The sequence below is a fragment of the Saimiri boliviensis genome, chromosome 1 (assembly GCF_048565385.1).
Source record: "Saimiri boliviensis isolate mSaiBol1 chromosome 1, mSaiBol1.pri, whole genome shotgun sequence".
Classification (NCBI taxonomy): Eukaryota; Metazoa; Chordata; class Mammalia; order Primates; family Cebidae; genus Saimiri; species Saimiri boliviensis.
The window spans coordinates 282,121,511-282,138,422 of NC_133449.1; the positions used below are offsets into that span (position 1 = coordinate 282,121,511).

General features: G+C 34.1%; 1 protein-coding gene across 11 annotated transcripts in view; it reads left to right on the forward strand.

Annotated features, from left to right (window-relative positions):
- CDH18 (cadherin 18) overlaps positions 1–16,912 on the forward strand; it is a 1,096,529-nt gene that overhangs the window by 1,047,146 nt on the left and 32,471 nt on the right. For all 11 annotated transcript variants that reach the window (XM_074386991.1, XM_074386980.1, XM_074386983.1 and 8 more), the window contains one exon: positions 4,498–4,619. In XM_074386991.1, coding sequence (XP_074243092.1) covers positions 4,498–4,619 — 122 coding nt within the window. The remainder of the gene's footprint in view (positions 1–4,497; positions 4,620–16,912) is intronic.

Below are 16,912 nucleotides of genomic sequence, written 5' to 3' on the forward strand. Positions count from 1 at the left end.
CTATGGTTGCCCCGATAGGGCAGGCAGTATCATGAGTCAGATGATCAATAAGATAAGATTAAATTCTGTCTCCTACAGGACACAAAATGGTAGTAGTTCTACAGAGAAAACTGATATTTGCCTGATCCCAAATGCTATGCTTTTTAATCATTGTTGCCGAATAGTGATTGTATATTAAGAATGTAAAATAGTATCAGGTCATAATGAAAAGAATCTACTTTGAAGTAGAAGAATTTATTTTCCTATGCCCAAGTGTGGAAGGCATGAAAAGACCTTCCAGTTCCAGGGGAAAGCTGCAACAAGGCAGAGGTAGGAGAGTGAGAGGTGAAAGCAGATAACAGTCAACTGCTTACTTGTTCTTTTATTGAAATTCCTCCTCAGGTTGTGGTTTTTCCAGAATCCTTTCATATAAAACACAGTTTCTTACTTCACTGGAATTGCCTTTAAAAATGCTGCCTTTTCTGAAAAGAACAGAGTTATTTACTCAGGAAAAAGTAAAGTTGATGATACCTATGACTAGAGCTTACAAAATTATTCTTACCCCAGATTTTTTAAACAGATTTCTTTTGTCTGCTTAAAATTGGGAGATATAGCAACACATAATAAAATCATTTATGATATTTAGACGAGGAAAAAAATGTGTGTGTGTGTGTGTGTGTGCGTGTGTGTGTGTGTGTGTGTGTGTGTATGTAGTGGTAATAGGCAAAAGAAGTAGAATATAACCCTTACTTTGCCAAGGTAAGTCATTTAAACTATGTCAAATTCAATTTCTTATAATTTATAAACTAAGCATTTTGACTAATTATCTAGTTTTGAAATAATGTAGTAAAAAGATAAAGTAATAGTATTAGTTTCTAAAAGAAGTTTAAACATTTTCATAAGTAAACATATATTTAAAGCAAGTAATTTCATTTAATGTTTATTTTCATTTATCAATGTAATATATAATTAATATAAAAACATCACATTATCTTTTGCTATAAATAGGTAATCAAATATTAACTATGCTAATATTATGATTGTATATGAAGGAATGTATTACTTTCAAGATGTCTTTTAACTTTTTAATGTATGTTTAATGTAATATTTAATATCTACAAAGATGTTGTAAAATGCAATAATAAATAGATTTTAACACATCTCTATACTGAAGAATTAGTGTTACAAAAGAATTATCTTCAACATTATCTTATTAATTTTACAATATGTTATTTAGTTTTACATGCCATTTGTTTTCTATTTTTACAAAATGTCACAATACTTGACTGAAGTCCTCTGAAACATTTCTTAGAACAACCATAAGTTTCTAAGATTGTTTTACATAGAGGCTATATTGTTATTTATTTATTTTCTGTATGATATAAATGTGTCAAAGCTTTGTATCTGTTCAGGAGTTGTTGGATACTTTTATTTTTCTATTTTTGTTGTTATATGTATTCTAGAGTTTTCCTATAAATGTAAATCAGGAAAATTACTGGATCAAGGATATGAGAATATGCAAGTTATTCCTTATGGGTTACTTTAATTGATAGATTTTTCTTTGACTGTATTCAATCCCGTACCAGGAGAAATCTTGTCAAACTTCGTAATATTGTATCAGTCTGGCTTGTGTTAAATGTTAACTTATTTTGATTAACACACGTTTTTCCATACTAATGAGACTGAATATTTTCATGTTTATTTGCTATTTATATTATCTCTTCTATTAAATGTTTGTCATTAACATTTGCCCATTTTTATATTTGTTGACTTTTAGAATTGTTTCAATATATTGTATTTTGTTTTATAGATACAAGTGCCACAAATATATTCGTTCATATTGTAATTTTTTTCCTCTTCATGATATGTTTGGAGAAACTAAGAAATCACACTTTAGTTCAATCAAATTTATCAATGCTTCTTTCACGTTTTAGTGAATTTTGTGTTTTGAAATTGTCCATGTAACTTAAGTGCACATATTAATGCTAGCCTTTTTTCCCAAAATGTGTAATTTTGCCTTATATATTTATGTATTTAATTATTTTAAATAATTTTTGTGTAAGTGTAGCATAAGGTCATTGTCATTATTCTTATGCTTACTACTACTATTATTATTATACGAATAACAAGTTGTACTATTTATTGATTAATCCATACTTTCAACATTGATCTACAATGCCATCATCACCATATGTTAAATTTCTTTGTATAGTGGATCCTTCGCTGGGTTCTGTTTTGTGTTTCCATTCCGTTTGTCTATCCCTGTGACACAGTCATAGAGTGTCAAGTGTAGTAAGCTTTGATCAATTGTAGAGCAATTCTACTTTTCTGTTGTTGTTGTTTTTTTGGGGTGGGGGCGGGAGGAGTCTTGCTCTGTTCCCCAGGCTGCAGTGCAGCCGCAGGATCTTGGCTCACTGCAACCTCTGCCTCCGGTTCAAGCGATTCTCCTGCCTGTGCCTCCCCAGGAGCTGGGATTACAGGTGTGCACAACCACACCTGGCTACTTTTTGTATTTTTAGTAGAGACATGGTTTTGCCACGTTGGCCAGGCTGGTATGGAATACCTAATCTCAGATGATCCTCCTGCCTCAGCCTTCCAAAGTGCTGGGATTACAGTCAAGAGCCACTGCGCCTGACCCATAACTCTGCTTTATTCCTCTTCTTCATACAAGTCTGAATTACCTTAGCGATTGTAAATAATAGAAGCAGTTTTCAATTGCTATAAACAAGTCTCATTGGATTTGTATTAGATTACATTGAAAATACCATCAATCTGGATGGTCTGGTCTTATTTGTGATATTTTGTCTCTAACCACAGGCATAGGGGCTCTTAATTTCTTTACATCGTTTTAAATGAAATTCAGTAAAGTATTCTGCACACAGATCTTTTATATACTTTGTTAAATTTACTCATAGGTCCCTTTAGCTTATGTTAATTAATTCTTCTTAGATTTTCACCATTAAGAATAATGTATTAGATAATTTTTATTGTCATTTGTTATGTTTTATTGGCTGCTTTTTAGAATATACACATATTGTATTTTATTTTTTGCATTTCTTAGTATGTTCTTGAGTGAGTATATATATATATATATATATATATATATATATATATGCTTTTTTTCTTTCTTTAATTCACTAATTTGTGAATAACTTTCATCTTTATGAAAATTTACTTCCATTCTTCATCTCTGCCTCTCTTGTTTGTTTTTTGTTTGTTTCCTTCTTTTATTGTTTGAACAAAACAAACATTCCTGGAACAAAACTGATAATGATTTTAACAATTCAGTGGAATGTGTTTACTATTATTTTCTTTAGACAGTTGACACCTAATATGTCTCCTGACTGACGGTGCCTAGTATTGGTTTCAAAGTTTTACAAGCCAAAGAAATAAATACATAGAAGTTGTGAAATATTTCCTCTTATATTTTCTAGGGGGAAAATGTGTAGACTGTAATTACCTCTTTCTTTAAGTAAAAACATCTGGGATGACTTTTTTCTCTTTCCAAAAGTTAATTTTTGACTGAAGAATTTATTTTTTCTAGTTATTTTAGTAAAGTGCTACTTAAATTTTCTATTTCTTTTACAGCTTCTTCTTATGCTGTTTAATCCATCTATTTTCTTACTATTGTGAATAACTTCTCTATATTTATTCGCTTTTTCCTAATATGGTTGTGTCTTTTTTACTAGTCTTATTATTAATGTATTACTATGTTGTTATAATTTAAATTTTGAATTGTTTCAGAGAATGACAGATATATCAGCAGAGAGAAATCCAGAAAGAATGATTTAATTTACTCATTATGTATTCTGAATCTCTAGATTTGACTTCTAAAATAAACCAGACATTTACATTCTTGTTACATCTCAGAATTAATAAAACCACTGAAAAAATGAAAAGACATAGTTTAAGATGTATTTGAAACTATTGACTATATTTTGCTATCTACCAGAGTTACATGTAAATTGCATGTGTGAATCTCATGCTAAATTTTGATTTTAGTTATTATTTATTTTTCCCCAAGTGTGGCTTAACACCTCATACTGCATATATTCTGTCACAAGAAAATGATCCTTTGTGTAAAGAAATTTATTTTTGTTTTCTCTGAGTGTGTTTAGATTTGAATGTTAAACTTTTTTAAAGATTATGTAGTTATTTTTTACCAACTGCTGTGTTTTTCTTAGATTAGTGATGAAACCAATTGTTCATCCTGTAGACCCTGACAGCATGCAGTGAATTCTGACAACTTTCTCCCACTCAAGCTCCTGATAACATGTAATTTCCTTGATGTTACAAAATATCATTTTGGCAGTCATGTCATGCCTTGGTGTGCATTTTTCTTTTTTCTGTAAGTTAATGAGTTCTAGCAAAGAGCGCCTTCATAAAGTTGTCTTTTGCCAAACGTCCTGGTACAGCATATGAAACTAGTGACAAGCTACAGTATTAAAGGGATTTGTTTTAAACCTAGCCTCTAAATTGTGCATGGAAATACTAAATACATTCCTGTGTATTTTGCAGATAATCCTGATTTGCTGAGCCATGTCACAGTTGGTATTAGAGTTCTGGATGTCAATGACAATCCACCTGAACTTGCCAGGGAATATGATATTGTTGTCTGTGAAAATTCTAAGCCTGGTCAGGTAAGTTAATTGTTTCCTTCCTCCTCATTTGAATGGAAGAAATGCAAGCAGCTTTATTTTTATTATTCTTTGGTATAATCCTCCAAAGCCCACAGTCTAATTTTGTACTCAGTGAAAATAATTTAATAAAGCTTTAAGTACCAAGTAATTTTTGAGAATCATATCAATTGAATTGTCTTTGGCTTTAAAATGTAACTCAAAAAATGAATTCATTCATGAATGATGTACAAATTAGATCAATACAATTATATTGAATGCTTTATGTCCAGCCTTACTTGAAGTGAGGAAGCTGAGGGACTTGATTGTGGCAGAGGGACTAGCTTGGTCTACTTTGGAGGATCTACAGGAGTGACACAGGAATGATGATTGAGAGATGGTGATACTAAAGTATGGTTCATTTAAAAAACATGAAGAGTATATATGTATTAATTGGGTGGTGAGAATGAAGAAGGAACTGGAACACGGGGCAAGAGACTGCTTCTAGTTAAAGAAGCTTGACAATTTGGAAGACTGGTTGCCCATAGCAAATAGAGCAAGTAGGAGACTCAACAAGGATGTGCATTTGTTTTTCTGCTGTATAAGATATTACGCAAAATATGCAACTTCAAACATAATGTATTTATTATCTCACAGTTTCTATAGGTCAACAATTTGTTCATGGCTTAGTTGGATCTTTGCAGGGGTCTTGTAAGACTACAGTCTAGTGTCTGCTAGGGCTGTCTTCTCTCTTGGGGATCTCTTCTAAGCTCACAGGGATGTTGGCAGCATTCAGTTTCTTTCAGATATAGACCCGAGAGAGTCAAGACTTTCCTTCACTCCTCAAGGCTGCCCATGTCTCTGAGATGCCACCAGTAGTTGCTTGCCATTTAGGCCTCCTCAATGTGTCCACTTATTTCATAAAGCAAATAAGAGCAGCAAGCCTGCAGGCAAAACAGTCTCATAAAATGTAATCAAGTGAGTGATGCATCAACACATTTGCCATATTCTGGTCATATGGCAAGACACAGGTCATACTCACACTGAAGCGAAAGGGATTATGGGAAAGTGTGCATTTCGGAAGCAGCACCTTAAAATCTATCTGCTATGAATGAGTCCAGAAGTGAAAAGGGTATAGGTCAAAATATACCCTTTCTGAGTCAAAAAATACTCTGTTACTGTCTTTAGCTAACCAGAATGAGTATACCTTTCAAAATAATGCCAAGTCGTTTTGAAACTGCTGCTGACATTATACTCCTGAGAAACATATCTTTTTGTGTTTGTATATGAGGGACAATTGATAGAGGCTTGCTAAAGTAATCATTACCTATTTATTTTTAATACTGTCAGAGGAAAAAAATATATGTATATTTAACCGAATGGCTGGCTTTTTAACATAAAGCTTTTGTCATGTTCACTGTTGTTAAAATAAAATACTCTAGACATAATAAATTTAAGAGTTTATTTAAGCAAAGAATGAGTCACAAGTCGGGCTGTCCTCAGAATTAGAAGTAGTTTAGAGTTGCATCCAGCAGTGTGAGCTACAGGCTTTCATAGACTGAACACAGAAGCCAAGTAGAGAAATTACTTGATTGGCTGCAGCTAGATGTTTGCTTTGTTTGGACATCAAATGACCAGTTGGCTGTCTTGTCATTGGCTGAAACCCAGCTATTTGTTACTAAAATTACATTCCTAAGTTAGACTTATTTTAGTTAACAAAATGTTTCATTAGAGTTTTCTAGAGGGACAGAACTAATAGAATAGATGTATATTTGAAGGGGATTTTATTAAAGAGTATTGACTCACACCATCACAACGTGAAGTCCCACAGTAGGCTGTATACAAGTGGAGGAGCAAGGAAGCCAATCCCAGTACCTATACCTCAAAAAAAAAGGGAGTCCAACAGTGCAGCTTTCAATCTGTGGCCAAAGGACTGAGATACCCTGGAAAACTTATGGTGTAAGTCCAAGAACTCAAAAGCTGAAGAGCATTGAGTCTGATGTTCAAGGGCAAGAAGCATCCGGCATGGGAGAAAGATGAAGGCCACAAGACTCAGCAAGTCTGCTCTTACCTCTTCTTTCTGCTTTATTCCAGCCTCTGTGGCAGCTGATTACATTGTTGCCACCCAAACTGGGGATGGGCCTGCTTCTCCCAGTCCATTGACTCAAATGTTAATCTCCTTTGGCAACACCCTCACAGACATTCCTAGGAACAATACTCCATAGCATTAAATTCAATCAAGTTGATACTCATTATTAACCATCAAACAAACTAAGTTAGGTCGAATTTTGTTACACAGAAACTAAAAATACAGGGATAGCCTCAGGATAATATGACCTACTACTTATTTAATTTAACATTTCCTATGAGAAAATTAGAAATATGAATGAGGACCAGGTTACATTTGAAAGCATTGTACAGTTTATATGTTTTATTCACTTAATATATTAAGATTGTTGTTTTATATGCTTAAATATTTTCCTATACAATGATTTCAAAACTAGTAAATAATTTTACAGTATAAATATATTATAAAATATTTGACAAATTTTGTTTCAATCCTATCAAAAATGGATGCATACATCCTAACATCATTTTCTTGAAATACATTATGTAAGCATAACTGATGAGAAAAAATGTTAAACATGCTAATGGAAAATTTATATTTAAGAAAATGCAATATCTGAATTATTGGTAATAACAGCAGCTTAGACACAGTGGAAGAAAAATAAAGGGAACCGGAAAGTAGGTCAGAATAAAAAATCCATGTTGAAGCATGAAAAGAAAAAGAAAATATAGATAGGAGCATGAGAGACATATGGGGCATGCAAGTTATTCGATTCTCAGAGGCTATGAGAAAGAGAATGGGACTGAAATAATACTTAAGATGATTGTAGCTGAAAGTTATTACAAACTGATGAAAATATCAAGCCAAACATTCAAGAAACGTAAGAGAAACAAAACCACTCAGTGCATTAAAGTAAAACTTTAGCAAATTAAAAGCAAAAGGTGCAAAAACATAGGATACCACAATCAAAATCATAGGACCTAAGCTGAGGTAAAGCATTCTTTGACTTGACAGCAAAAAGCATAATCTGTAAAAGGAAACAGTGATCAATTGAGTTTCATCAAAATGTAAGTTTTGTTCTGTTAAGATGATAAAAAGACAAACTACAGAGTTTCTACTTAAAGTCCTATAGTTTGCTTTTATTAAAAGTTTTCAGAACTCAACAATAAACACGGAAGACAGAATCGAATTTGGAAATGGCAAAATACAAGAACAGACATTTGCTGACAAAGACTTAGAAAGAGCCAATCAGTATATGAAAAGATATTCCACATCTTTTTTTACTTTACTTCTATTTACATTGGGTTTATAGAAATTAAAACTACAATGTGATATCACTGCAGGCCTCTCATAAGGACTAAACTTTGTGGTAAATTGTGGAGAAATTATGTCATTTCTACATCTTTGGTGAGAGTATAAAATGGCACTGCTTCTGGGGAATGTATGTTGACAGTTTCATAAAAAAATTAAATACGCAACTACCATAAAATTCAGAACTGCATTCTTTGGCATTTCCCCCAGAGATATGACATTTTATGTTTATACAACAAAAAGTACAGAATTATTTATAATAAACCCAGACTGTAACCAGCACAGACATCCTTCATTAGGTGAATGTTTAAGTAAACCATGGTAAATTCATAGCATGAAATATAGTTTTACATTTTTTGTGGGAGTGTAAATTATTTCAACCATTCTGGAAGACAGTGTGGCAATTCTTCAAGGATCTAGAAATAGAAATACCATTTGACCCAGCAATTCCATTACTGGGTATATATTCAAAGGATTATAAATCATTCTGTTATAAGGACACATGCACACATACATGTATTATGGCACAGTTCACAATAGCAAAGACTTGGAACCAACCCAAATGCCCATCAATGATAGACTGAATAAAGAAAATGTGGTACTTTGTGAATACTATGCAGCCATAAAAAGGATGAGTTCATGTCCTCTGCAGGTACCTGGATAAAGCTGGAAACCATCATTCTCAGCAAACTGACACAACAACAGAAAACCAAACACCACATGTTCTCAAAAGTGGGTGTTGAACAATGAGGACACAGGGAGGGGAACATCACACATTGGGCGTGTCAGTGGGGAGGGGAGCTGGGGAGGAATAACAGGGGATAGGGGATAGGAGGGATAACATTAGGAGAAGTACCTAATGTAGATGATGGGATGATGGATGCAGCAAACCACCATGGCACGTGTATAATGATGAAACAAATCTGCATGTTCTGCACATGTACCCCAGAACTCAAAATACAATAATAATAATAATAATAATAATAATAATATAGTTAAGCAATGAAAAGGAATAAGCAATTAATATGTGAAATAACCTGGATGAATCTCTAGACAATTGTTCTGAGTGAATAAAAGAGCCAATGTCCCAAGTTTCCATAAAGCATAATTTCATTGAAATAGCATATTTTCCATAACAAAATTATAGAAATAGAGAACAGGTTATTAGTTGCTGGAGGTTAGGTGAGAGGGTAAAGATGAAGAAGAGTGGGTGTGGCTGTAAAATGGCAGCAGGAGAGATCCTTATGGTGATGGAAATGTTCTGTATATTGTTCTTATTATTGTCTATATCCTGGTTGTGACATTGTTTTGCAAGATACTACCCGTGAGAGAAATTAGATAAAAGTACACGCGGTCTCCAGTATTATTTCTTACAACTACCTATGAATCTTCAATTACCTAAAAATAGAAGTTTTAGTTAAAAATTTTAAAAAATAACTTTAAAAGGAAAATAATAAATGAGATTCTCATAAGGAAAAATTAAAGCTGGAAAACAATAAAAGGATGACACCCAACTGATGCTAGAAAATAACTGATAGCCATAAATTATTTTTCTCCCCAAAATATTCCTCAAAAGTCAAGTCAAGAAAAGCTCATAGGCAAACAAAAATGTGAAAATTATTTAGCATGAGTCAGAAATGTCATTAAAGCTTTTTTGAGTAAAAATAAAAATAACTCATTTGGCAAGATACATTAAAGAACAAAGCAATCATTGGCAGAACTAAATGATTAATAAGCAATCAAATGAAAATTTCCAAGGGTTTAAGATAAACTGAGTATACGTGGGCTAAGAAATCATAAGAAAGGAAAGAGGTAAGGGGAAGTTAAAATATTTTAAATTCTTAGCTTTTGAGGAAATTGATAAGCTATTAATTTAAAATAAAATTTATAAGTTCAAAATTTATTTTGTAATTTATAAGTTAACCAATAAAAAAGTAAATGAACATATAACTAATAAGCTAATAGAAATTGGAATTTTAAAAAATAATCCCAAAGAAGGCAATGTTTAAAGTTCTAATTCCTGACATTATGTTTATAAAATGTTTATTAACATTAGAATAATTCAATTACTTGAAAAATTGCTGTGTATGAGTTTCTATATGTTACAGTACAAAGGTTTTTAAAAACGTGTTTGACATAAAATCTATGTTCAAGGATTCTAGAATGATACATTTCCAAGCTAAATGTAAATTTTAACAAAATACGAGGATTATAACTAATGTAATAGTGCCAAAATAATCTTGAAATTTGTCTGAAATTTGTAAAACACAAAGTTAGAATGACAGTTTTTCATGTTTGCTGTAGAAATGTAGTTTTGTTTTATTACACATACAATAAAAATAAAGATTTTAGTACTTAAAATTTGAATGGATAGTATTAATGGTACCTAAAAATAAACAAAACGTGAGACAAAAATTTATACATAGTATGTACACTGGCTAGAAATAACTACTGTAAATTTATGTATACTTGTCAACCTTGCCTCCAAATAAATAAATCAAACCATTATTGATTTTATACACTTTTCCAAGTAAGTGAAAGAATATTCACATAAAATTTGATAATATTAAAAATTAAACAATACTGTTATAAAACTTTACTGATTGACTAATATACCAACTTCAGATGATGCATTCCTTCAAAATTTATACAAAATGTTGACCAAAATTTTACTGTCTGCTAGGCCACAATGCAAGGTTTAATAATGAGCAAATTTGGCCTAATTACTTTTTATTACAATAAGTATAGCTAGATGGCAATAAAAACTATTTCTTAAAAAGTCATATTGCAAATAAAGAAATGTACTTCTAAGTATCCTGAGTCTATTTAGACAAACAAATTTAAATGGAATAACTAGTAAAATGAAATGGTAATGTAAATAAGTCCGTATCAAATTTTCTAGGAAAGAGTTTAACCATAATTAATGGGAAATTTATAATTTTAAATGCATATAGGAAGGAAGATAAAGTAATGCAAATTAAAAGCCAAAGTATTCACTCTTAAGAAGTTAGAAAAATAAGTCAATTTAATCCAAATGAAATAGAATAACATATTTATGAGATAAATTCACTGAAATGGAAATAATCCAAAAGAAAACATTAAAAATTTCACAGCTTAGTTATTTGAAAACCCAGAGAAGTCCCTGGTAAACTGCTAAAGACAAAGGAGAGAGAAATAGAGCAAATAAAGAATATTGGGAAAAATCAAGAAGTAATAATTATAGAACTTACAGATATCAAAAGCTAATTGTATATTTCATTGTCATATTTTACTACAATTTGAAAGTTTAGACATAATGCATATATTTTTAGAAAAGTAAAATTTATCAAAGTTGACAGAAGAGTAGATATATCTGGGCTCAGTGGCTCATGCCTGTAATCTCAGCTACTTGGGAGGCTTAAGTTGGAGGATCCCTTGACCCCTGGAGGTCAAGTCTGCATTGAGCTGAGTGAGCTGTGATCATGCCACTGGACTCCAGCCTGGGTGACAAAGCAAGACCCTGTCTCAAAAAAAAAAAAAAAAAAAAAAAAAAAAAAAAAAAAAAGGAAACAAACAAAAGAATAAGGACTGATTAAAAACCTGTATTTAGGCTGGGCACGGTGGCTCAAGCCTGTAATCCCAGCACTTTGGGAGGCCGAGGCGGGTGGATCACGAGGTCGAGAGTTCGAGACCATCCTGGTCGACATGGTGAAACCCCGTCTCTACTAAAAATACAAAAAATCAGCTGGGCATGGTGGCGTGTGCCTGTAATCCCAGCTGCTCGGGAGGCTGAGGCAGGAGAATTGCCTGAACCCAGGAGGCGGAGGTTGCGGTGAGCCAAGATGGTGCCATTGCACTCCAGCCTGGGTAACAAGAGCGAAACTCCGTCTCAAAAAAAAAAAAATCAAAAAAAAAAACCTGTATTTATTAAATGCATTAAATATATAAATAAAAACCTCTCCTTTCCACAAATGAATTCCCTTCTCATGGCTTTAAAGGTGAATTCTACTAAAAATTTAAGGAAAATCATGAGAGTAATTGTAAAAGGTATTTAAGAATTCAGAAAAAGGGTGGCAGGATCATCTTTATGGACATTTTATTATGCCAGTGTAATCGTAACATCAAAAGGTGTAAGTGAAATTAGAGCTATTCTCTCCATGATCATAGATGTAAATGTCATAAATAAAATATTTGCAAACCATATAAAGCAAAAAGAATAATATTTTAAATTGAGCTGATGAAAAATAAAAACCTACTTAATCAGGAGAATCCAAAGCATTTGTGAAAATTCAACTCATTAATAATAACAGCAACAGTGACAATGCTACTATACACAGGTAGAATTTTTTAATGAAATTAACACATTTGCTAAATATCAGGTCAATGTAAACATGTTATTTAGACTTCTCATACCACAAACAATTAGAAAATTAATTTGAAACACTAAACCATTTACCATCACATTTAAAATAAGACTACTAAGGATAAATGCCAACCTTGTTAGGACTCAACTACTGTCTCTCTAGAAGGCAGCTCTTAAAACTTCAGTCCTTTGCCTCAATGAAACTTTATGATTTTCAGATTGCACAAAGATCTGAAAATTTCATTTGAAATATGATGTAAAGAATCAAGCATGAGCTTATGTTTGCATCAGACATTATTGTTTTCCAACTAACTATAATTTTAAAAATTCATTTAAATAAGCAAGTAAATGACATGTTTAAATTTCAAGATCATTTCAAAGCTTTAAGGATAAAATATATTCTCATCAAGTGGCACAACAATGGTTGCTAGTCAATGCTACCTATGTAGTTTGCTGAAAATTTGGGCAGATAACACCTAGCCCTTGCTCTTGGATCAATTGATACTTTTTTCTCTGTATGTGAACATCTGCTCCCAAATTTAAAACGCTGGTCTCACTTTTCCCTTGAATTTTTCTTTTGACCTTTTATATTTCCCACGTTTCTCATGATATAGATTCAGTTGTCCATTCTCCCTAGGACTTACTCCATTCTCAATGTGACATTGCTGGTATGGGCCATCTGTTTTACCCTCTGCATTGACTGCAAAAGCTCTACAGCATTTCCAAGAAATGATATTATTTGACATTAACAGGTGCTTTCTTCATCTCCAAAATAAAAATAAATGTCAGAATTTCAGGGCCCTTCCAAGACTGAAATACTATAAATATAGAACTAGATAAGTTTCAAACTCCTTTAAATGTGATTTACTTTATTCTATGCATGTGTTACCTTATTCTATGCATATCTTATTCTGTCCTTTAAATATGATTTACCTTATTCTATAAATGCAATTACCATATTCTTATTCTATTCTACACTTTTTGGAGAGGGATGCGTCTGTGACAAGTTGTTTTTTTCTTTGATAAGTCTCGTTTACTATTTATTTGCATAATATTCTTCCTTTCTTTATATATTTGTTACCTATTTTCTAAAGTGTTTTAGTTCATTTTCATACTGCTATAAAGGACTGCCAGAGTCTGGGTGATTTATAAAGGAAAGAGGTTTAATTAACTCGCAGTTTATCATGACTGGGGAGGCCTCAGGAAACTTACACTCATAGTGGAAGGTAAAACAAAAGCAAGGCACTTTATTTACAAGGTGGCAGGAAAGAGAAATGCTGAGCAATGGAGAAAGAGCCCCTTATACAACCATCAAATCTCCTTGGAACTCACTATCACAAGAACAGTATGAGGGAAACCTCCCCCATGATTTAATTACCTCCACCTGATCTCTCCCTTGATAGGTGGGGATTATAAATCCAGATGAGATTTGGGTGGGAACACAAAGCCTGACCATACCATTCCACTCTGGCCCCTCCCAAATCTCATGTCCTTTTCACATTTCTAAAACAATCATGCCTTCCCAACAGTCTTCAGAGTTTTAACTCATCCCAGCATTAACCCAAAAGTCCAAGTCCAAAGTCTCATCTGAGACAAGGCAAGTCCCTTTTTCCTATGAGCCTGTAAAATGAAAAGCAAGTTAGTTACTTCCTAGGTACAATGTGACTACAGGCATTGGGTAAATACACTCATTCCAAATGGAAAAAATTGACCAAAAGGAAGGGACTGTGGCCCCAGGATTGTCCAAAATCTAGCAGTGCAGTCAAATATTGAAGCTCCAAAATGATCTCATTAGACTCCATGTCTCACCTCCAGGTCACACTGATGCAAGATGTGGCCTCCCACAGCCGTAGTCACCTCAGCTCCCGTGGCTTTGCAGGGTACAGCCCTTTTCCTGGCTGTTTCATTGGGCTGATGTTGAGTGTCTGCAGCTTTTGCAGGCACACAGTGTAAGCTGGTGGTGGATCCACCATTCTGGGTTCTGAAGAACAGTGGCCCTCTTCTCACAGCTCCAATAGGCAGTGCCCCATTGGGGACTCTGTTGTGGGGGCTCCAACCCCACATTGTCCCTCTGCACTGCCTTAGTAGACATTCTCCATGAGGGCTCATCACTGCAACAGACTTCTGCTGGTCATCCAGGCATTCCCTTAGACCCTCTGAAATATAAGTGGAGGTTCCCAAACCTCAAGTCTTGACTTCTGTGCACTTGCAGGCCCAATACCACATGTAAGCCACCAAGACTTGGGGCTTGCACCCTCTGAAGCAATGACCTGAACTGTATATTGGCCCCTCTTAACTATGGCTTGGATGCAGGGAACCAAGTCCTGCACAAAACAGCAAGCTCCTGGGCGGGCCCCCATCACCATTTTATCCTCCTAGGCCTCTAGGCTGGTGATGGGAGGGGCTGCTGTGAAGTCCTCTGATATGGCCTGCAGACATTTTCTCCATTGTCTTGGTGATTAACATTTATCTTTTTGTTACTTATGCAACTTTCTGCAGACATCTTGAATTTCACCTAAAAAATGTTTTTTTTTTTGTTTTTTTTTGTTTTATTGCATTATCAGGCTTCAAATTTTCCAAACTTTATGCTCTGCTTCCCTTTAAAACATAAATTTTGATTCCATACCATCCATTCGAAATGCATATAATGGAATGCTTTTAAGAGCACCCAGGTTACATCTTGAACACTTTGCTATTAAAAATTCCCTCTACTAGATACCCTAAATCTTCTCTCTCAAGTTCAGAGTTTCACAGATCTTTGGGACCGGGGCAAAATGCCACCAGTCTCTTTGCTAAAACATAGCACGAGTCAGTTTTATTTCAGTTTCCAGCAAGTTCCTCATCTCCATCCTCAGACTGGACTTCATTGTCCATATCACTGTCAGCACTTTGGTCAAACCATTCACCAAGTCCCTAAAAATTTCCAAACTTTCCCACATATTCCCATCTTCTAAGCCCTCCAAACTGTTCCAACCTCTGCCTGTTATCAAGTTCCAAAATCAATTCCACATTTTTCAGTATCTTTATGTCAGTACCCCACTCTCCATGGTACCTACCCATTTACTGTATTAGTCTGTTTTCATATTGCTAAAAAGAACTGCTTGAGACACGGTAATATATAAAGCAAAGAGGTTTAATTGACTCAGTTCAGCCTTGTTGGGGAGGCCTCAGGAAACTTACAATCAGGGAAAAGCCAAGGGGAAGCAAGGCATCTTCTTCACAAGCCTGCCAGAAAGAGAAGTGCTGAGAGATGGTGGATGAGCCCCTTATAAAACCATCAGATCAGCCAGGCATGGTGGCTCATTCCTGTAATCCCAGCACATTGGGAGGCTCAGGTGGGTGGATCACCTGAGATCAGGAGTTTGAGACCAGCCTACCCAACATGGTGAAATCCTGGCTATTCTAAAAAGACAAAAAAAAAAAAAAAAATGAGTCAGATGTTCTGGTGACTGCCTGTAATCCCAGCTACTCAGGAGGCTTAGGTAGGGGACTTGCTTGAACCTAAGAAGCAGAGAGCCAAGATCATGCCACTGCACTCTAGCCTGGGTGATAAGAGGGAAACTTGGTCTCAGAAAAAAACAACAACAACAACAACGAAAACATCAGATCTCCCGAGAACCCACTCACTATCAGAACAGCATGGGGGAAAGCTGCCCCCATGGTCCAATCACCTCCCTTGACATGTGGGGATTATGGGGATTATAATTCAACATGATTTATGTGGGGACACAAAACCTAACCCTATCAAAAAGGCAATTACTACACTTAGTACCCCTACATTCTAACATTTTGATTAAGTTGTAAGTTGATCCTTTTGCTCTTTAAAACACTATATATTTAGCTACCATTGTTGCCTTTAAAATTGAACAATTTTAGATGTGATTATAAGATAATTGAACTTTTTTATGTTGTTGCTTGCATATTTATTTTCAACTCTTCCACCAAAATTAATTTAATCCTTAATTGATGGAAGAAAAGATTGTTTTTAAGTATTGCTTGTGGCATCCACATTTAGAGGAATCATTACCAATGTATGTGCTCTGTTCATGTGATTAACCCATTACAGAGTGACATGGCCCCAATCTGTATTCTTTTGTTTTATAGCCTTTGACTCCTTTAACCATATATTAAAAACTCTTCTGAAGAAATCTGATGCATTGTGATGCAGAGTTGGAATAGGAAACTCTATTTAAGCAACAATTGGAGAAATCAGTTTTCTGAACTGTATTTGTATTACCAAGCTGTGTGACAGTTCCTATTTTAATGACAATTGCTTTTAGAATTACAGGTATTTCTATTCTGGAGGCTGCACATCTAAATGTATTAGAATGTAGCTATGGCAAAGAGATTGGCCTTTTGTGAAAGTTTAAGCCCTATAAAACAGCAGACTTCAGGTAAATTGTGATACTAATGTAAACCGCCACAATATAGTTCTCTTAGTTAATATATTTTTCTGTTCTGAAAAAATATATATTTTAAGTATATTGCCTAAGAAAAGTATTACAAAGAAATGCATGCATGCGTGAAATTTAAAGACAGTTCCCAAAGTAAAATGAATTCAGAAAATTTAGATATGCCTAAAGTAGAAAAATTGAA